General features: G+C 37.8%; 1 protein-coding gene across 1 annotated transcript in view; it reads left to right on the top strand.

The window, feature by feature from the left end:
* cntln (centlein, centrosomal protein) overlaps positions 1-23,775 on the top strand; it is a 158,815-nt gene that overhangs the window by 42,827 nt on the left and 92,213 nt on the right. The window contains exons 11-12 of the mRNA XM_059031625.1: positions 14,444-14,617; positions 18,790-18,915. Coding sequence (XP_058887608.1) covers positions 14,444-14,617; positions 18,790-18,915 — 300 coding nt within the window. The remainder of the gene's footprint in view (positions 1-14,443; positions 14,618-18,789; positions 18,916-23,775) is intronic.

The following is a 23,775-nucleotide window of genomic DNA, read 5'->3' as shown; positions in this document are numbered from 1 at the left end:
ACTAACTTTGAATTCCTGGCTAGCGAACGAACCTTCGAATCTTCTAACACTGCCCTACTTTTAACTGTAAAGTCTGTTTCAAATCTCTTTCAAAATGTCTGCCTTAGTGCACTGTTAGTGTAAGGTTATTCCCCACATTGTCTAACAGGTAACACAGTAATAACAATCCATGATGTGGTACTGCAGTGATTTAGGACTGATCTCAAACCACAGTGCACTAGAATGGACAAAAATTGCACAAGGTGCACGCACCCAGCAACTGCCCCGGCTTTATCCGGCCACTGGACAGTTTGTATAGGGTGCACGATGCAGATAACCTGGCCCTGGCCCAGTTTCTGCCTTTTGAGGCTTCCATCGCCTCTCTGATGCAGATGCCTACTAGCATTGCTGCAAAAGGACGTTTCATGTCCAAATGAACAATGCCGAGTCACTGAAATAATGCTGAAAAAGGCCTGTGCAGCCTCAGGATTTTGCACACGTCTTGGTAGCTACAGTAGCATACTGGTGGCTTACCAGTCAATGCTGCAACAATTGCTGTGCTTGGACCATAGGCCTTGCTCCTCCAGTTGGATGAGCTGAGCCTGATCAACAGCCAGCTGGTCCAGTTGTCTAAGTACAATGGTCAGGTGTTGGTCAGGAGCATGGCTGCATTGGTGACAGCAAGAAGGCAGCTGTGGCATGCTCAGGCTCAAGAACCTGACAAGGACAAGGCATTATTACTGGATGCACCTGTAACCCCAGGGCATACGTTTGGGCCGGCAGTGGATGAGATGATAAAACGTTTCCTCCCCAAGCAGAAGCCCCCAGCCCGTAAGCCAGCAAAGCATTGGCAAAACAGGCATCCTCAGTTTCAAAAGCAGATTCAGGCTCCTGCAGCCCCTGCTAGAACTAATGCACAGAACTGTTTTCACGGTGTGCAAAGCGGAGGCCGGCGCAATTTATCGGCACCCTGCTCACAAGCAGCAGCAGCTGCAAGCACAAGCCTCTACGAGCCAGAGAGAGGGGTTTTACTCCAGATACTTCCTGGTGCCGAAATGGGATGGTGGCCTCAGACAGCTCAATCTGTACTTCAAGATGCTGACAACGCGGCAGCTGTTGTAGTCAGTAAGGTTGTAATGGTGTTCCTTGTTCCCCATATTCTGTAATGATGGGTTAATATTTACCCCGCCCCCCCCTCCCCAGAAATATAATTAAATTAGTCTATGTCCGTTACTAGGACTCCGCAGAACAACACTAATTGTATATTGCTAATCCGTATTATAACGCCAATCAGAAGTAATGAGACGAATTGATTATACTGATCCCTTTATTAAGAGAATCCGCTTCAATAAGAGCACAACTTGCATTTCACAGTATTGCTAAATTTCACAAATGTTAAATTATATAGGAAGTCATTCAAATTCATCATTTAAACACATTTATAAATATCCCAGATTAGGAGAAAGAGAGGATTAACACTGCTATTATGCCATGGCACTTCCATTATTTTGAAGCCAAAAAGGATAGCTAAATAAATGACAGTACCATTTTATCCATTTTACCCCACCTATACTAGTAATACCCAATACTAGTAGAAATGACATAGCATAAAAGCAGGCAACATACAATGCTTTGTATTTAGAAAAATAAATCAACAGCACATCACCATAGAATAAACATGTGCAAACCTTTTAACTAACAAATTGTGTACAATTAAGCAAGGCCAATCTCCAATTAATAAGGTGTATTAGTGAATCTTAAGTCTAGATTGAGAACCAGACAGACACAGAAACATACAAAAACAAACAGAGCATAATGTTTCAATCAGCAGCAGTTAACAGGAAAGTAAGCTGTAAGATCAAGCAGCCATGTTGTTATAAACCATAAAGCCACTCAGTTCACGTCTCAGTTACCCCATGCTGTTCAAGCATAAACAAAACATTTCCTGCTTCTCCATTCATGAATGCCCAAAGATATATCAATGTTGTAGATATATCAACGGTCAATATAGGTAATCTGAAAAAAAGAAAGTAAAGTTCAGATGTTTAGCACAGTCAATTCGCAAAAGGAATTATAAAATATATTTCTTTCAAACCCCAGGGGTGGCCAGTTTCTGAAAAAAAACTTGTTGTCCAAGTGACAAAATGCTAGAAAAATCTACTTGTCCTTCTTAAAAATACTTGCCACCTATGTGTCGCACAAAAAAATATTTTAAGTGTGCAACACATCATTTGCTGGAGTGAAAATAAAGGCTTATCAAGTCAATCTGGCTGTTAATTGATTTTTTAAGTCATCACAAGTGCCATTTTTAAGGCAAGTCGTTTGGGTAGGGCTATATGTCGGTACATAATATATATTCCTGCAGATATTATCACATTCCCAGTACAGACAATTTTAAATACAACTTCTTACAGATCCTGTCATGCTTGACCAGCAGCTGAACAGCAATAGAAAACATTCACTGTTCTTGCCGAGTACTTTTAAACCTTTGTTTGTTTGCTCAGCCAGGTGATTGAGAAAATTATGCCAGGGTTTAATTGTTTTATTTGGCAAAAAATGTATTTCTTGCCAAGTTTTGTTCTGTGAATTATCAACAAGTTAATATAGCTATTTTTTGTTTCTGAGACGACTACTTTGATAAGCGATAGTTAAAGGGTTAATGTTTATGGGTATGTTGCTAAAGTGGAAGTATATGCAGATTTGTGATTTTACCCTTCTGTATGTCATACCTCAGCTGTAGTAATAGAAGCTCAGGATAAAGTCAGGTGCTTTACATTGACCTCTTTATAGAATGTTACTAGAAATAAGAGCTGCCCTTGTGTTTTGCAACATACAACATACAATGAAGGGTCTTCATGCACAGGTCTATTCATCCAACATTAATCTATTGACCCCCAACCCACCCCACCCCACACTTTTTTTTTTTTTTAATCCGTGACGGCACCTCTGTCTTCAAGATACACAAAAGGTTCCCTGTGACCCGACCTCACCTAAACAAATTTATAACATACTTTAAGGAAATGTTTCTTTCAGTGCAGTTTGGAACACATTTGCTAGTAAATTTAAGTAACAAACTAATAATAAGCAATAGTTGGGAGTTATTCAAATATAAAAATAGCTTCTGCCTGTTTTTTTCCACTCTTTCTCTATAAGCTGAATCCAAGTCCTGATGTTCAGGTGTTTTAGTTTGTTGCATCACAGATACGAAACTATTACTGCTGCTTTGTGGAATTCTGATTTTCTTGACCTTGCACTGTAAATAGTTTTGTAACTGCTGAACACCAGATTTATAAAGAACTTGTGTATAACCTGTCAAGTTTCTCTGATTTTGTTTACTGGTTTTCTACCAAAATGCACACAATATTTACAGTAGGCTCCACCAAATACTGCAGACATTGAATATGTTTTTTTCTTTTGTTTATTTCTATGATATATTTATTTTAGTTAATAGTACTATACGATACTTATAATTATAAAACGGATTGTTAAAATGCTGCATGCTGATTGGTCCATCAGTGTTCCAAGCCGTTACAATATCCAGCACAGTGTCACGATTAGGAACTACTGGTACTTGGGAAGAAAGGCAAATAACTGCACCTGTGCTAACCAGTTATCACTGCGCCACCAACATCAAAGAAAACACCTGTCAAAATACCTGCTGTCATGGAAGATACTGAAGACATCAAGGTGTCTTGTCATATCTTCCAATTTATATTAATTTGCACTACGAACCAGATTGCTGTTTTAAACAAGATGCTGTTTTGGTATTTTATTTGTAGTACATACCAATCATTTTCTGTAACTTCGCTCGGATCCAGTTGTCAGATATTCAGTTTTATTTTACTCCTTTTAGTTGGTATCAGCCGTCGTTTTGTGAAACTGACTCTTTGTTCATTTTTAACTGTGGATATTTTAATATTTTTCGACAGTATTTACATGACAACACGCAATGTCTTAACCACTCAACTCTCGCCTTTCTTCACTCTCTCTTCTTACTACCGCACAGTCACACATGTACAAAAAAAATCAAAATTAAACTAATACCATAAAAATTTGGCAGTAAAATGCTTAAATGACTGCCTTTCTGAAAAAAAAAAACAAAACTTTAAATTAATTACTTAATTAATCATCGTCATCCCAACAAAACATCTTAAACTCTTGCCCTGATGTCAGAGCCAATGAAAGTGAATTACCTAGCAACAATGTTACATAGAATATGCAGGTATACCGATACTGGACTAATGCTAATAAAGAAACGACATTATTGTATTCCTTATTAATGGCCTTTCTATTATTATTATTTATTTCTTAGCAGACGCCCTTATCCAGGGCGACTTACAACTGTTACAGAGATCACATTATTTTTACATATAATTACATTATTTTTTACACTTGATTTTTTTTACATACAATTACCCATTTATACAGTTTGGTTTTTACTGGAGCAATCTAGGTAAAGTACCTTGCTCAAGGGTACAGCAGCAGTGTCCCCCACCTGGGATTGAACCCACAGCCCTCTAGTTAAGAGTCCAGAGCCCTAACCACTACTCCACACTGCTGCCCCAGTGTGGGGCAGCAAATCCGCTAATAGCGACTGTGGTGTATTTAATTTTTTTTTTTGGTAACTTTACTAGGTTGCTGCATTTAAATGTCGGGTTCATGTATTAAGAAAGCAGTATAACTTATTTGCTCATTTTACAAAAAACGTAAATAATACCTTGAGTTTAAAAGATTAGCGTGTGTCTTGACAGAGGCTGTCACACTCAGGTAGCCATTTCTGGGTTTCTTTGCTAGCCAATCAGAAGTAATAGGGGTGGGACGTAAACATTTTCTAAAATGTTTGTGTGTGTGGTAGACTTCCGCAATTCACATCTCAGAAACTTGCGTGGCTCTCTACAAATATACTCAGAGTGCCTTTCTAGCAACAGAGCGAACATAGGAAAAATAAATAAAGAAAAACTACTTGTCCGAAGGGCAAAGTATAACGGCAAGACTTCTTGTCTGTCCTACATGTCTTGCTGTCCCGGGCGTCGGGCGATACGAATTGGCCACCCCTGAACCCGTTCGAAGTTTTCAGGCCCCACTCCAAAATTAGACAATGATGTACCTGGGGAAATCAGCTGATAGTTCCAGGCAATCCAGGCGACTTCCCAAATACAAACTCGAAAGAAAGAAAAATACGACCAGCATTAGTGCTGGCAACTCAGCTTACTCTGTTCTTTGATAATATATTGCTAGTTAAAATTTACATTATGCTTTAAAATAAAACAAACTGCTATAAAAACAAAGTCTCTCTTCCGTCACATCTTTTCAACCTGCATGGTTGCTCTGCCTCCCCTGCTACATGCAAGCTCTCTCTCTCTCTCTCTCTCTCTCTCTCTCTCTCTCTCTCTCTCTCTCTCTCTCTCTCTCTCTCTCTTGGTCCTTGTGAGCTCCCCCTCTACTCCCTATAGGCAGCTACAAAAGGAAAACGAATTAAAGAGCCAGTGCACATTTACCGATCGCTACAAGGTCAGGCGACTGGTTCACTAAAGCGGACCTCAAGGACGCCTGCTCAATTACCTGGACGACTGGCTGATATGTGCCGAAACACCAGCACAGGCAATGTTGCACATGGGAATGCTCACCAATCACCTCCAACGTTTAGGCATCACGGTGAACCAGTTGAAAAGCCATTAACGCCCTCTCAAAGGGCTGTCTATCTTGGTGTAAGCCTCAATTCCGGAAACATGATGGCCAATCTGTCGGACGACATAATCCAGAGGCTAACTGTCTGCTTGGAGCTGTTTCAGCCCAACTCAGCAGTGAAGGTACTGACCTTCCAGAGACTTCTGGGCCTGATGGCAGAAGCATCCGCTTGTGCTTTCTCCAAGCTTGGTTCAACCACAGGGTCCTGCACCCTGTCTTAGAACGCCACCGCTTACTCGCAGTGTCTCGTCATTGTATGGAGGCTCTTTTGTGGTGGAAACAATCAGCTCATCTGTGCTTGGGCACAGTTCTGGGCTGTGTCACGAGGAGAGAGGTGGCGACTACAGATACTTCCAACCTAGGTTGGGGCACTGTCTGGAACATACAAGGTGTGTGAGAACCCCCATTGGAAGTAGCAGCTTTGAAGTGAGTGCTCAGGTAATTCAGGCTATAAGATATTATATCCCATTAGGCAGACTCCATCAAATTAAATTTGGTATGTACTTATTTGCGGTTTGTCTTGTAAACACCTGAATAAACAGGGTGTCGAGGGTGCTGGCCTTGCACAAGTTTTGGTCTCCATAGGAAACAAGAGTCTGTTTGCTTAATCAACCCTAATGAGTCGGTTCAGAGCTTCCCTGTGGCTCTATGTCTTTTACTCCCCATGTTTAGCACCTTTGGAGAGGCCGATGGATGCTTGCCACCTGCCTAATTTGCCAAAGGGCAGTGCTACAGTAAAATCATTCTGACTGGGAACCAACAAACATTCAGGCTTTGGCCTGACATTGGCATCTGACTACCTGGTAAGCTGAGTGTGTGCCAGTTGAGCAGCTGTTGTACACCATTACTGTGTGCCAGCAAGGGTACACATCAGTAATAAGCAGTGTTCTCTCTAAGCTTTATAGATACTGAGAAACTTGCTGTTTTGCTGAGAAAGGGTAAATTATTGGTGTGAAACCTTTGGCCATGCATTAACCCATTTAATATAATATTTTTGTTGACTTTTATACAATTTTGAAACAATATTCCAACAAGTATCTCAACAATTTTACAATTTGCTTTTAAATTTAAACAATACATGTATACGACAAGCATACGACATGGTATATTTAGATTTCCATAAAGCTTTTGACAAAGTCCCGCATAAAAGATTAATTCTTAAACTGAACGCAGTAGGGATTCAAGGAAATGCATGCACATGGATTAGGGAGTGGTTAACATGTAGCAAACAGAAAGTACTGATTAGAGGAGAAACCTCAGGAGCGAGGTAAACAGTGGTGTCCCACAGGGATCAGTATTAGGTCCTCTGCTATTCCTAATATACATTAATGATTTAGATTCTGGTATAGTAAGCAAACTTGTTAAATTTGCAGACGACACAAAAATAGGAGGAGTGGCAAACACTGTTGCAGCAGCAAAGGTCATTCAAAATGATCTAGACAGCATTCAGAACTGGGCAGACACATGGCAAATGACACATAATAGAGAAAAGTGTAAAGTACTGCACGCAGGCAATAAAAATGTGTATTATAAATATCATATGGGAGATACTGAAATTTGAAGAAGGAATGTATGAAAAAGACCTATGTTGACTCAGAAATGTCTTCATCTAGACAATGTGGGGAAGCTATATTTATTTTTTTATTTCTTAGAAAAGGCCAACAAGATGCTCGGATATATTGTGAGAAGTGTTGAATTTAAATCAAGGGAAGTAATGTTAAAACTTTACAATGTATTAGTAAGACCTCACCTAGAATATTGTGTTCAATTCTGGTCTCCTCGTTACAAAAAGGATATTGCTGCTCTAGAAAGAGTGCAAAGAAGAGCAACCAGAGATATCCAGGGTTTAAAAGACATTTCATATGCAGATTCAAAGAATTGAATCTATTCAGTCTTGAACAAAGAAGACTATGTAGTGATCTGATTCAAGCATTTAAAATCCTAAAAGTTATAGACAATGTCGACCCAGGGGACTTTTTTGACCTGAAAAAAGAAACAAGGACCAGGGATCACAAATGGAGATTTGATAGAGGGGCATTCAGAACAGAAAATAGGAGGCACTTTTTTACACAGAGAATTGAGGGTCTGGAACCAACTCCCCAGTAATGTTGTTGAAGCTGACACCCTGGGATCCTTCAAGAAGCTGCTTGATGAGATTCTGGGATCAATAAGCTACTAACGAGCAAGATGGGCTGAATGGCCTCTCGTTTATAAACTTTCTTATGTTCTTATGTTCTAAGCGGTTGATTCTTAAAAGCAGACCGATATGACAATCGTGCAGAATCAAACTTAGTATGAGAATATGAGCTTGTTCCCTGGCTGCAATGTAATGGGTTGACCAATAGATGTCACGAGTTCCTGCATGTATGCACACCCACGAAAAATCCAAAGCTGCTTTTCCTTTACAAATTATGGATAATAGTCAATTTGTTAACTGCTTGTTAAAGTTAATGACACCTCGATAGAAATGTGATGTGGGTATAGAGGAGTAAGGAAGCAGAAGAAAAAGAAACCAAAACCAAAACGTGAGTAAGATATCTAGTGTTTGTGCCATACACAATATTGTTTACTTAGTGCTCCAACTGAGAGCTAGGTTTATTTTGTTTGTTTTATTAGTGGTTGTTTTGTCATCGCAGTGCAAGAAAAAATAAAACCAACACCGGTTTAAAACTATAAATTAAGACTCCAGCCTGATTATTTACACTGTTCTCGGCCACTCTGTCGCATTACAATTAGCAGAAGCGTGCCATCAGCAGTTTAAATACAGTATACAGATGTCAATGGTGCTCAGTCACTGAGGACAATACATCAAAACAAGTCCTCGTGGATAAGCTGAGCAACTTGTTATATGATCACGATTATATTTACTCAAAGCTGCAGAATCCTATTTTACTACAGTATACTTGAGAAGCGATTGTCTCATGAGGGTGCCTAGTTCAACTGTCGTGCGGTGTTATGTGTAATGGCCTTTGAATTAAAATTACATTACAGTACAGTATTTTACTGTCCGGACTACCACTGCATTTAAGTGTCTGTGGCTTACTTATTTTCTGTTGTGATGCAAATCTCACAGTTTTTCATTAAGCGGAGATGCAAAGCTCTGCAATCCCCCCTGGGAGGACGAAGACGAACACACACTGTCCTCCGAAGCGTGTGCCGTCAGCCGACCGCTTTTTTTCACACTGCGGACTCACCATGCAGCCACCCAAGAGCTACAGCTTCGGAGGACAACGCAGCTCTCGGGCAGCTTACAGGCAAGCCCGCAGGCGCCCGGCCCGATGACAGGGGTCGCTGGTGCGCGGTGAGCTGAGGACCCCCTGGCCGACCTAACCCTCCCTTTTTAGCTCTGTCTTTTACTGAAACCATTTATTTTTTTTCATCGTTGATGCAGCTGCCATGTTGAGTTTCAGCAGAGGCATGTGATTGAAGAAAAAAAAAATGCACGTGGTTTGTCTTCTTCAATTACTATATTATACACTTAAATGTGTATTTTCGATTTTGATTACATTTTTACCAGTTTCAAAACGCTTGAGATGATATTTCTGAAATGGTCGTTTTTTAAAAGGGAAATAAAACAAAAACCGTCAAAGTAACGAGTATTGTGATTTTTATTTGTTTACTGGAGTATTTATATGAATGAGACATGCATTTTTACAGAGGGAAATCGGAATCAACTGCAAGATAGACGCAAATATGGTTGTTAATGCTTTTCAAGAATGCTTGCAAAATGGTAGGTTTACCTCGAGATGTTAGAGTCTCGATTTAAGGTTGATATTTATGATAATAACTTGTGAAAGTTAGTAAACTGAGTGCGAAGGTTGTTGCCAGTTATTGCAAAAAATGCACGCATTTTAGCCTTAGAGGGAACGCTGGTAATAAGCACACAGGTGGGCCACAGCAGAGCACAAACTGAAGCATCAATGTGCTAAAGGCATACAGTGTATTTAGTTAAATCTGTTTGATCTACCGCCCACACAATTACACGCTCAAAGTTCCAGCTGTTTTCTTTTAAAATGTAAGACGTCCTTGCCATGGAGATAAATCTGAAATCATAATTTGTGGTAAGAATGGTAAGACCTGTGCTTGGGCCAAATCTCTTGATCTGGATTACTTCATGATGTCCAACTCGGTCTGTTCAATGGCTATTCCTTCTAAGAAACAGTGAAAACTGACAAAAGGACTTAGAAAAAATACTGACAGCATTTAAATGAAAAATGCAAATGATTCTAGTATATTTAAAGAATAAAATATTTACTAAATGGTTCTCTCAAACCTGTGTATAAAAAATAACCCCACTCAACAAAGCATACTGTACTCAACACTGGATTATATCTAGTATATTAAGAATACTCCATGAACATGGAGTATTGTATTTATTCCATGAACAAAGATTTACCAACTCTGTTGCAGGGAATATGAAAGTATCTATCATGGCATTTGCATTACAGTATTTTGATCTTAGTTATCCCAGGGTCATCTTTCTTTATAGTCATTTAGTTTTGTCAGGAATACAACTCCAAATCAGATGAATCCTGTTTCAAAGGCTCCACTCTTCTAGATTTGAAACCTCACACATTCAAAAGCATCCAGCTTTGCAATTATGCTAATATTTTAAAGTACAAACCACTGCAGTGGGATTCATATGAATTAATACTAGATTTTAATACCCTACAGTAAGTCATTTCTAAATTGAAGCATTTACCTATTTTGTTTGCTTTAGTGCTATAAATCACCATTAAACTCCTGCTACCCTCATAAAAAGTGAAAGTCTTTTGCAGAACAACATGTTGTGTTAGATCCAGGAATTTGGTCATGCATAGTTGATTGTGCTTATATGGAATAATAATAATAATAATAATAATAATAATAATAATAAAAAATCTTGCTCCCTGCTATTGCAACTGCAGTTGTTTTGTGTTTATCAGTCGGATGTGCTTTTTTTTTTTTTTTTTTAAATTTAGTCGTTGCCAATTATTTTTATTATTTTCTCCCAATTTAGAATGGCCAATTATTTTATTATGCTCAGCTCACCGCTACCACCCCTGCGCTGACTCGGGAGGGCGAAGGCGAATACACACTGTCCTCTGAAGCGTGTGCAGTCAGCCGACCGCTTTTTTTCACACTGCGGACTCACCATGCAGCCACCCAAGAGCTACAGCTTTATTATTATTATTATTATTATTATTATTATTATTATTATTATTATTATTATTCATTTCTTAGCAGACGCCCTTTTCCAGAGCCAGCCCGGGTTACTGTGGTTTAAATAACATATTTGAACAACAACAACAAAAAAAAATCTTAAGATTTACTGGTAAATGTTGACATTTACCAAGCAAAGCAGTAAATGTCAGAAAAACATTATAACGCTTCATTTCGGACATTTACCGGTAAATCTCAAGAATAACCAAGTGACCATACGTCTCGCTTTTGCACATTGTAAGGCTTCATTAGCCTACCATGCTGCAATAAGTAACTAAAATATATCTAGTCAGTGCCTGTATTTGTCACGTTTTGTGTCATAACCAAAGTGTGATTTTCTGTTGAAAAAACGAAGGTCCAAAATGATTTAATTTCCATTTAGCAGAATGTTATTTTTCATCAAACGACTATGTATTTGAAGTACAATATCCTTCAACACCATTGTGAATTGTTTTATACGCAAATTTACCAGAATGTTGTTTGTTCTACATAAGTGGATCACAATATTGTTCAGTACCATGTTGAACTAGTTTAAATTGCTCAATCGTGCATTACTGTTATTTTGTTCAGTGACAATTTATATGCAGGAATGATTCAATGATTTACCTGCGTTTACCAATGCGCTTCAGTAAATCATAATAGTAACCGAGTCTGAAAAGGCATCTCTTTCTTGATAATTTCGGTCTTTTACCAATACGTTTTGGTAAATCATAAGATTAACTGGTAAATGTCCGAAAACCAATTTATTTCTTGATAATTTCTGACATTTACCACCTTGGTAAATGTTGATATTTATCGGTACAAGAATGACCAGATTCTGACTTTTACTGTAACGTATAAGTCAATTCTCGTTAAAAATAAATGTCCTGATACTACACGTTTTCTACATGGTCCCGGAAAAATTTAGCAGTCGCTTATTGTAAATTACTTCTTAGAATACGAATTCACTTAACACAAATTTCCTGTTAATACAAATTATTTTGGAGCCCACCCAGGTAAGAAAAATTTGACTAAAACGAATCACTCTAGTTTGAACAGCTCAGTGGAAATTATTTGGGGAAATGTATTAACTTGCATTCAGATTAGTGCCCCTTTAGTGTATTTTAGTGCTGTTTTGGGACTACAGATCCTATAATGCACTTCGAGTTGCCATAGTACTCACGCATCATATCCTTGCAGACAAAAATTGAGTTGTTGAAAGCGGTGCATTAGTGCACCACCATGCAGAAAAAGAAAGATGTTGCTGCAGATTTCAACATTACCGCGAACACTTTCTCAACCATTCTGAAAAAAACAGGCTATGAACAGGCCTATGAACAGCAAACTGTGGATGCAAGTCATCACTGTTTCCGATTTGCTCAGTACCTGTTGTTGAGGATGTCTTTAGTGGTTTAAAAATGCCTTTGATCAGAATGGGACATGCACATTGCAAGTGCAGTTCATTTGCAATGTATACTTTTTTTAAAAGTTCATTTCCAACTGTATTTTCTATAAAATGCACAATACCTTTCATTACTCTTATTTAAATTTGATTTCAGTGTTGCTGTAACTTCAATAAAAACTGACAACATGCATTTAGCTAAGACTCCTGATAATACAACTTACTAATGGTCCCTTGAAATTCATAATAATGAGAATTTCTAAATAGATTGAATTAAATAACATTCCTTAATCTAACCACTCAACATAGTGCTTGCTAAAACTACTGTGGTGTGGTGCATTTTGTGTACTTTACAATTTAGAGGCATAGATTTTTAAACAAATGGCTGGAGATTTGTTTACAAAATACATTTCTTTATTGTCTAGAAAAAATTATGTAACAATTTGTTGAGATTAACAAATGGCTGGGACTTCTGCTAGTATTTGAAAACCACAGTTCGGGAAAGTCTTTTGATAAAACTTCTATCAATTTTGTATGCTCACTCATGACAGTTTTATTGGGGTCTAAAACTGATTTATTTTTTCTGTAATGGCTCAAGTGGTTTCTTTAAATTAGAGCACTGTGTGTTGCTGCTCATTAATGAACTACAGCCATATGCTTGAAGCACTCTGGTCAAAAGCTGTGAAGGAAAGACCCCAGGCTGAAAACTAGCTTCAGTGTCCTTGCGATAGGCTCTTGTCAATGGAGTTATTTTGAATTCAGTAACTACTACCTAGACAATATGGCTTGCAATTGGCGACCCAAAGGTAGTCATGCATTATTGGAATACAGCCTGCTGAGCTTCACATTACACAGATGTGAAGGGCTGATTATAGCTGCTTCATAATTAACAGTGATCAGATTTGTTTTGTGGCATAAATGGTGCATGTGTAGAACATTAGCCATGGCACTCGCATTCAAATTCAGCTCAAGGGCTCAGCGGCAGACGGGTCACGAGCTTCAGGGAGTACAAGCACAAGCTCCTCCATATGTTCTTGACGCATCTTACTACGGCTATGAGTGCAAGATAAGTTCCCCAAAGAACCTAATCGTGTTCTGTAATTACAGCGCAGCTTTCTGCTGGCTAGAAATAAGGGAAAAGCTAAAACTCTCCCTCATCAGATAATTTGTAAATTACTTTACATGGAGGATGCCTAACTCAGTTGGTTTTCAACTGCTGAAATTATAAATAATTGTAACAGATGTGGCAATGTGGCTGGCCTCCAATAAACGAGGCCCTAGATAATTTGACCGACCCTTTGACAGGCCAATTTAATAAAATGTGAACAAAATGTTCTTGCTAATAATTTATCATCCCTCCTCCCAATTGGTTAAACTTAATTACCCTAGCAGTTAACAAGGTCACACCCAGATGCCAAACTCGGCTGTAGTTTTGATAATGCAATCAGGAATCGAGAGGTGATGACAGCGTTGTTGTTTTTTCATTGCCTGGCTCCACAAAAACACAGGTGGCAAAGCCTGCTTGTCAGTTTTTAATAATTATAAGCTATTATGGAATGCATAGTTAGCAGATTGAAGACTGCACATTAGCAATTTTTTTGAGTATGATGGAAGTCCTAATGTATAGAGATGAAAAGGCACTAGAGCGTATTCATTCCATTTCAGTGTCAAGTGTGTGATAGCTGGCCCCATCAAAAGTGGCATAAACATGAGTCTTCAGAAACTCACAGCTATGGGGAGCTTGTGTGTTCACTTCTCTAGTCATGAGTAACTCTGACTAGAAAGCATGTAAGATCTCACAGATGGAATCCAAGACAACTAAGCCAAGTCCTACTATTATCTTAGTTCAACCATGTATATATTAACTAAGTGGGATGCTGTCACTAAATGGATTATATCCACATACTAATAAACAGGTTTATTTTCCTTCATAAGCACTATGAAGATGCCCTTAGTGACTTGCTTGTAGGCGGTGATTAATAGATTTTGCAGTTCTCTAATTGAGCTGGCTGATTTGTGCCTGCCAGAACTGTACCAATACCCTTGTGCTTTAAAATGACATATATCTGCTCCAAGTGGAAAACTTTATGGCTAGAAAGTTACGTTACCTCAAAATGGTAGCATTTTTAATGTTTTATAAATAGTATTCAAATTTAAATTACTAAAGTGTAAAAAACACTTTTATTTTGGCAGGAAACACACCATGTGTCTTCTGAAGAGCTGGAACGCCTGGTTGCTGCACAGAAGGCAGAGTTAAAGCTATTGACAGAGAAACTGAAAGTAGCCAACATGAAGTTAGTAGCTCACACTACTGCCAGCAGCGATGGATCAGAGAGCAACAACCAAAGAGGTGGAAGAAGACACAAGGTGACTTTAAATTCTCTGAATTAATCTGTAAGGAGTTGTTGAACAGTTTCCCAAAAAATGCTAGACCTTATCCATAATACATTTAGTATATAACTTGCAGAAAAACTGAAAATACTTTAAAGCCATCCATACATTCAAGTGTTCTGCGATACCTCCTTTAGGGAGTATCGATACGATACCATGCACAGTATCATGATATTCGATACTATCGCGATACTTTGGATCTTATGTCGATTACATGTTAAATGGCTGCCAGATTTATTTTTTTGCACGTGCAAAGTGCAGAAAAGGCTAATACACAGTTGATATATGCTACATCGTGGTGGAATGCTTGTTGTTTTATATATATATATATATATATATATATATATATATATATATATATATATATATATATATATATATATATATATATATATATATATATATATAATATAAATAAATGGGATTTAGGTCTGGACTTTGACTAGGCCATTCCAAACCTTTAAATTTCTTGTTCTTCAACCATTCTGATGTAGACTTGCTTGTGTGTTTCGGATCATTGTCTTGCTGCATGACCCAGCTGCGCTTCAGCTTCAGCTCACGGACGGATGGTCTGACATTCTCTTGTAGAATTCTCTGATACAGAGCAGAATTCATGTTTCATTCAATGATGGCAAGGCGTTCAGGTCCTGATGCAGCAAAGCACCCCCAAACCATGACACTACCACCACCATGCTTGACCGTTGGTATGAGGTTCTTACTGTGGAATGCAGTGTTTGGTTTTCGCCAGACATAACTGGGCCCATGTCGGCCAAAAAGTTCCACTTTTGACTCATCTGTCCATAGAACATTGTTCCAGAACTCTTGAGGATCATCCAGGTGCTTTTTGGCAAACTTGAGACGAGCATTCATGTTCTTCTTAGTGAGCAATGGTTTCCACCTTGCTACTCTGCCATGAATCCCATTTTTGCCCAGTGTCTTTCTGATGGTGGAGTCATGAACACTGACCTTAGCCGAGGCAAGAGAGGCCTGCAGATCCCTGGATGTTGTTGTTCTAGGTTCTTTGTGACTTCCTGGACGATTTTACGCCTTGCTCTTGGAGAGATTTTGGCAGGACGGCCACTCCTGGGAAGATTCACTACTATCCCAAACTTTCTCCATTTGGACAATATGGCTCTGACTGTGGTTCGGTGGAGCCCCAGAGCCTTAGAAATGGCTTTGTAACCCTTTCCAGACTGGTGGGCATCAACAACTTTTTTCCGGAGGTCTTCAGGAATTTCTTTTGTTCGTGGCATGATGTGCCTCTAGAACCTGTGTGCTGACAACTTCACTCTGATGGTAAGGGCCAAAGTTAGTCAGATTTATATTGGGCAGGGCTGGCCCAAATCAGGCCTGGTTGTTAACCAAAGTACTCAAACAGCTGACCCTAATTATCCCTTTAATTGGGTTGAGTTAACTAGGGGGGACAATAACTTTTTTTTTTGTAAAATAGTTACATTGTAAAATAGTTAAAATGTTACAGAACAACCTACAGTATGATCTGGATGTACTGCAATGTTTAGAAGAGAAATTATCTTTCTCCTGGCAAATGCTGCTGAGTAAATGTTGAGAAATGTATTCCCCATTTGATTGTATGTGCTATATATATATATATTTTTTTTTTTTAATTTAGTCGTCGCCAATTATTTTTACCCCGGTTTTCACCCCAATTTAGCATGCCCAATTATTATCTGTATCCCCGGCTCACCGCTCGCAACCCCCCCGCCGACTCAGGAAACGGAGGCTGAAACACGCGTCCTCCGAAACGTGCTCCTTCCAAGCCGTCATTTTTCGCACTGCAGATCCACAGCAATGCTACCAGACCTATAGTGCCGGAGGACAACACAGATCTGGCGGCTCCGCTGCAGAGCCACAGGCGCCCTATCGGCCACAGGGGTCGCTGATGCGCGGTGAGCCGTGGATTCCCCTGCCGACCTAAGCCCTCCCTACCCGGGCAGCGCTCAGCCAATTGTGCGCCGCCCCCTAGGAACTCTCGGTCACGGTCAGCTGTGACATAGCCTGGATTCGAACCAGCGATCTCCAGGCTATAGGGCACATCCTGCGAGGAGCGCCTTTACTGGATGCGCCACTCGGGAGCCCCCTTGTATGTGCTATATTTACATTTCAAGAGTTCTAGCTTCCTAAATCTCCTGAATCTGATACAACACTGCATGGACATTGTGCTGTGGACATAGGTCTTCATGACCTACTTTTATATAGTACTGCCAGCTGTAAATATGCTTGGTGGGCAATACAAATGCAGGTGACATACCTTGTTTTGGTTTGTGACTCTAAATGGCCATGTTCTCCATTTACCTGCCAAATATGCATTCAAAAGTTATTCAAGTTTTAGCATTATCACAAAATGTAAGAGCATTTTTATGTCTATGTAAATTATCAAAAAGTGTTAACCGTGCATTCATTTAAAAAGCCTGTTGTTCTCCAGGCCACCACTGAAGTAGAACTGACAAATCAACGTAATTCTTGCATATCTGCCTCAGGACTTGTTTTATCACTCATCAAAAATCCGATACATTTGATGGGTATAACTGTGAGAAGAAAATGTTCTTAGGACTGTATTGAAGGGATACAATATTAAAATGTCTCTATTTTTAAAGCATATGCAGGTTTTGTGCTGTACAATATTCTGCATAATTTAATTCAGACATGACCACTAAGTACCCAAGCAGAGAAATTCAGGTTTTATTAAGGAGTCTGGATCTGGAACTGGTGTCATGAGCTTCAAACAGATAACCACTGTTCCCTGTAAAGAACACGGAACATCTTTAACAAATGTGAATGTTAGTAAACACATTAAGACAGGTGACATACAAAAGTACTTCCCCACAAGCCAGCTGCAAGACGCATCATTGTGGTCTATGTACTGCCCTGAGGCTTTACACCAAGTAAAAGGAGGCAAAACTTGAAAGAATGTCAGGCTTCCCTGACATTTCAATCTGCAGATTTGCTAAATCCTTAACTTGCTGCAGAATGATTTAACGGTATGTCAAATCTGCACATATTCTTTCGCACCACCAATAATATTATCTGCAGGTTAATTACTAAGGCTACAAATTGTTAAGTAACCCTTGTGTAAAATATTTGTATTTATTTTGGTATAGTGTTATTTCCTGAATTTTGTGTGCACCCTTTTACGCATTTTTGAAGAATTACAATGCTCTATACTTATGATGCAAGTTATATACAAGGCATGAGGTGTACTTGAGTGCACTTTACGTGTGTAACAACATTACATATGTATGTAAGTCAGATGTCAGCAAAGCCAAAGTTACAGTCAGGTCTTTATACAAAAATACAACTAAAAATAAGATTTTATACTGTCATGGTCAGACTTGAACAAGTGTACAGTTTATCCTTATTTAATACACTGATAATATAGTGTATATAAACACAGTTTAAAATATGACTGATCCTACTAAGTATTGTCTTTGCATTACCCCTCTACTTTTAGCTTACCAAAGCAGAGGAGAGGAGTGAGTTTAGGCGTGTGCGTTATCCATTTTAGCCAGCATCCATTTTACACTAGATATAATAATGTTGACAATTTAAAATAAAAAGGGTACTTTTAAAGGGTTTCTTATGAGTTTCCATTGTTGGCCTCGTATCAAAACATTTTTGTGTCTCTTCGAAGTCACATTACATCTGACGACCATCTGGTCAGTACATGCAATGTAAAGCTGTCTGTTATATTTATATTCTTCAAACATATTGTGCCTTCGCTTTACAATGTGTAAGTATTTCAAAGGAAGAAAAATCTTTTCCCAACTGCTTCCAGTTGTCCTATCAAGTGTAACCTTGGACCCTCATAGAGCAATTAGACTAGCCCCGATCCCCTCCTTTGTAATGAGGTTTCTTGCATTTCTGAATCTATAACCCTTTAGTCTTCCCTAATGGGACATCATTATTGTGAAAGAAACAATGTAAATGTAAATGAATATACTCATTAGCAAGTCACAGAGAAACCTTTAGTGGTAGCACTGTGGTGATTCTGCTTGTTATTTCTTTTGTATTCTATACAGGATTTGTGTAATTCATTATTAGTATTCTCAATTACTTGTACTTTAATTATGCATGCTTTTCATAATACAGTGTTCACACTTGTTCAAGCGTGTCCTGATTTTATTCTCTAGGATCCACCTGTGAAGCGTTCAAGGTCTCTGTCCCCAAAGAGCTACGGCAGAGAGTCAGTGGAACTGCAGAGGCTCGGCATAACTAAAAATAAGCTTCAGAACTTGGAGGAGCTTGTCAAGTTAAAGGTGGATTTTTTTGTTCTGGCATAATTAATTTAATAAGAAAAAAACCCTGAAGCTGTATGGTCCTTATAATGTAATGTGATCTTCACACAACTGTAAATATGACATCAGGCTATATTTAAACTACAAATACAATACACATTTGAATATAGCACAGAGCGTGAGTTTTGAATAGTGTACAGTATGAGGTTATGGTACTTTCAGACCAGCCATAATGTGTTTGCTGAATTTATTGTGACTTTGATAAGGAAGTGTGCTGTGATGAAACTGATTGAATGTTCAAAAGAGAGGAGGTCATCTTTTGTGAGGTTCTCCATATTGCTTCCCCCACTTTGGGCCCGGTTTTGATGAAACGCAGTAAAACGCAAACATGAAGAGCAAAGTGCTTTATGTTTGCACAGGATTGCACTTTCCCTTTGTGGTGTGATTTTGAAGTTTTAACTGGGCACTGGTGGAATTCTGTTAGCGCTGACCAATGATGAAGAAAAGAGAAGCAAAAGCTGCTATCAAATCAGGAGCAACTGACATTCCCTTTAACAAAATGATAGCCGCTGAACAAAAAAAATGTTCTTTATTGCTACCATATTTATTTATTTATTTATTTATTTATTTATTTAATTAAAATTGAAGCAAATATAAATTAGAACATTTTTTGAAAAATGCGTATTCTCTCTCATTCGCTCCTTCTTCACCTGTGTTACATTAATACCCCTCCCCAACCTGATTAGTTTAAGACGCATCATCAAAATCACTCAGCTAACATACAAATGAGGCCACACCCTGAAAGTTATACAGAAAGATATCACCCTTAATTGTGTGGCTTTGTGGTGGAATTGTTGTATTTGGAGTTTCATAAATATGAACATTGCTTTGCTTTATCCAACTGAATACTTGCCCAACAAAAGTGTTATCTACACAGACACTTTTCAACAAGTATTTCAAAATGTCTTCAGTATACAGAATTACGAACCCCTTGGGAATGGAGGTTGTTTGTAAATTTGTAATGTCTGTTACTCTGAAAATGAGTTTTCAATGGTTGGAATAAATGTGTACACCTGCTGTCCACAGCCTGAATCTGTCAAATAATAGAAGGATACAATAATGCCGTACTGATATTGTTATGGTTTGAAAGGCTTTTAAACCCCATTATACGTGGGGAAATGGTATATTTAACTTTTATTCAAATTTTAACTGTAGCAAAAACACATATTTAAATATCCACAAAAAGCTGAGTTAATGTAGTGCTTGTTTTTATTTTATAAACAAAAAAATGCATTTGTGCAGCTTGCTCAGTCATGGACTCCTTTTGGCTTGAAAATAACTTTTAATTGTGTTTAAAACTATAATGTTACTAGTAAAATTGTCTGTAATTACTTTGGGATCTGCCTAACCTCTGTCTGGAGTAATTTATGTGTACAGTAATTCTGCCTTCTCCATGACGAGCACACTGCTTATGGAGTGCTTTATCAAAATCATCATCCTCAGCTTTGCGTACAATGCATCTGTCTTAACTGCTCTGCTGTCTTTTGTCTTTACAAATTGCTAAGGATAATACTGCTGTCAAGTTTTCAAAAATATTTGTTATGTTTTCTTTCAATTGAAAGTATAACATGTTTGTGTTTCCCAGTTCTTACCATTTCAGTAGGTTAACCTTGCCCTTTTTTAAACTGGATTCTGGTTGCATTGTAAGCATGGTTGAGTGAAATTGGGGTGTTGGTTAACTGGTTAGTTTGTAAGTTTGGTGTTCATAACTCAGAGGTTCTACTGTGTTGGGTTTCTTTTAGTATTGTTATATATTCTACCATCTAATGTTTATAGTTTTGTAGTTCCCTTTTCTTGTGGGATAATTAATTTTGTTAACCCCCCCTAATTACATTCTAGTTACCACATGTCCTTATAAACTGCTATACCTTTAAGTAGGCCCCAACTTAGAAGTAACACCTTGCATTATAGAAAAGATACATGAGCAAGCTACATTGCATGTAGTGACAGGATGACTTGGGGAAATAAGTTACAATTTTGTTTGCAACATAGTAGTGTCTGAAGCAGCTTTGAAACAGACTGGCTAAAACTCCTTTAATCCTAAGTGTCATCCAAAAAGTACAGCTCATACTGTGTTACTTTTTGTAATCAGCAAGTGATTCCGTTGTGATGTCTTCTTGGTGGTCTCTGCCCCAAAGCTTTAAATCCTAAGATCTTAAAGTGCTTTCAAATGAATCACCAGTGTAAACATTAAACTTCACCTTCCAGAAGTGGGCATAGGTTACAGCCAGTGTTTTTTGTGTTCATCACTTATTTTTTATATATTTAAAAAGATACCAACATTGATTATGTAGGTCATGTCACTCTCCTATGACAAGTGGCATGCAATGACTTTTACATCATGGAAAGTTGTGTCAAACATTTCGGAAAGTCTGAGACAGACATGAAACTTTCACCTTGAGCAATCGCAAAGATCACAGGAGGCATGTTGTACAGAATTAAACAGCCAGTTTGTCTGTTGGGATTTATCAAAGCCCTCTCGCGATGACCGTCAAACGGCAAGAAGGAATGCAGACAATTTTTTTTTAAAGTTTATTTCAGGTGTCTAAATCCATTTATTGCTGACGCATTATAGTACTGTTTATCAGTTGGGTTTATTATCAACTCTAATAGTCTGAAGCATTATGTTTTATTCAATATTTCAGCCTACACAGGGGAGCGGTGCTTCACCTACTGTTATTAATTACGTTTTAATATTGTTTCAGATGCTGTTTGTCCAAATTGTGCAGGATCTAAAATATGTGTTTTAAATGAAAACATGTCTAAGTGCCCAATCTATTCCACCAGTTATCATTCAAAACGCTAAATAAATAATTGTCTACTGTGCCTAATAGTGACATAATGGTAAGAGGTTTTTTTTTTTTTTTTTCCTTTTGCAAAAGCATGTGCTATCCTTGGCTTGAAACATAATCTGAAGGGTAACCTAAACAGATAACGTAGCCCCATTTTAAAATTGTATTATTTTAGGAAAATTAACTAATTACTGGTACTTTTAAAAAAAAAAAAAAAAAGTATTTTTGGACAACTGAGTTTTATTGCTGGTCTGTCCACAGGAATAACAATCTCTTTAACAGTTTTGTACCTTACTATTATTTACGCAATGATATCTGTTTTATGTGTTCAATGCATGATCACTTTCTTTGAGAAAATGGGTATGTGAATTAAAATTTAAAAACCTTTGAACCAGCAGGTATAACCTATACTAACTTTAAACGTTCAGATGTCCGTCCCATTGAGTTTATTTACTGTAAAAGTAATCCGTCCTTCAGAAATGCAGAAGATGCACAACTTTTGGCCATAGCTGTATGTGCTCAATGTTATACATACTTATTGAATCTTCAGTTTAATTATTATTATTACCAGAGTTTTGTTTTTATTTGGCATTACAATTAGTAATTCAACTACAATTACATTTTTATAGCATTGTAATAGGTGCCAGTTTTGTATTTATTCCTTGAGGACACTTAAATGAGATGTCCAACATTTCTGCTTATTTTTTTATTTTTTTACATAATTATACTGATAACTAGATATTTTGGTCATGCAATTTTTGTTTTGATCAACATACCAAGTACACACAACACACTGTTTGGATGGGGCAGCAGTGTGGAGTAGTGGTTAGGGCTCTGGACTCTTGACCGGAGATTTGTGGGTTCTATCCCCAGTGGGGGACACTGCTTTTGTACACTTGAGCAAGGTACTTTACCTAGATTGCGCCAGTAATAACCCAACTGTATAAATGGGTAATTGTATGTAAAAATAATGTGATATCTGTAAAATGTGAAATAATGTATAATGTGATATGTTGTAACAATTGTAAGTCGCCCTGGATAAGGGCGTCTGCTAAGAAATAAATAATAATAATAATAGTAAAGGAAACACAAGATATGCTTTCAAGCCATTTTGAAATTAAATATTTTGAAATGAAATCAAAACCATTAAAAAAAAAACCTTTTTTTTTTTTGATGGCTACTATATAACTGACGTACTCTGTGAGTATCTAACAGTAAATCGACTTGTCACATTTCTCATTGTGGTGTTTGTTCTTTTTGTCCTTGTTAATAATTACAGGGTTCAGAGCCTGCATTTCGTTCACAACAGGCCCATAGTGTCATATCAGCAGTAAACAAGCTCTTTCTTTTGACTAGTCAACAATCTTCCAGCCTCGCCAGTGAAGCATAAACCTGTCATGCCTATACTTGCCTGTTTAACATGTTATCTGTTAAGGTCAGGAAAATCAATATATTCACCTTAAGTCCCATGTAATTTCTGATTTTTAATAGGTGCTAGGACACACTAATATTCCGCAACACTTTCAGTTGATCCTCACTTAATAGCAAGTCCTGCTGGGAGAAGCTAGTGTGAAGTGGCTTGGTTCTTCTATTATCATTGTCTTGCAAATGGCAATTACTAAGTATTGCTCTAGTACAAGGTTGCCATGGAGGAGGGACACACAAACTTATCAAATGCCTCATTTAAGAAAATGTTCTTCAAAACATGGCTTCAAATTCAAACTTGTAGTAAAAACATATCTGGGCAGGCGGCTGTTATTAATATTCAGTATTTTATCTTAGTTATGCATTGACCACTCAACACTAATTTTTTTCTTTTTTTTTCTTCTACATAATTTTCTAAAATCACTTTTATTTAATTTTCTGCAAAATATCAAGTCACTTTTACAACAATTTTGGAAGCCCATATGGCAGATTTTGTCAATAAATATTTCTACTATTATTGGTGGCATCAAAACATTACTTTTGGGGTAATAATAATAAAAAAAAATACTGTTAAATTCAGTTAAACTTAACGTGACCATTTTAA

Source organism: Acipenser ruthenus, chromosome 1 (assembly GCF_902713425.1).
Source record: "Acipenser ruthenus chromosome 1, fAciRut3.2 maternal haplotype, whole genome shotgun sequence".
NCBI lineage: Eukaryota > Metazoa > Chordata > Actinopteri > Acipenseriformes > Acipenseridae > Acipenser > Acipenser ruthenus.
This window is presented reverse-complemented; position numbering and strand designations above follow the sequence as displayed.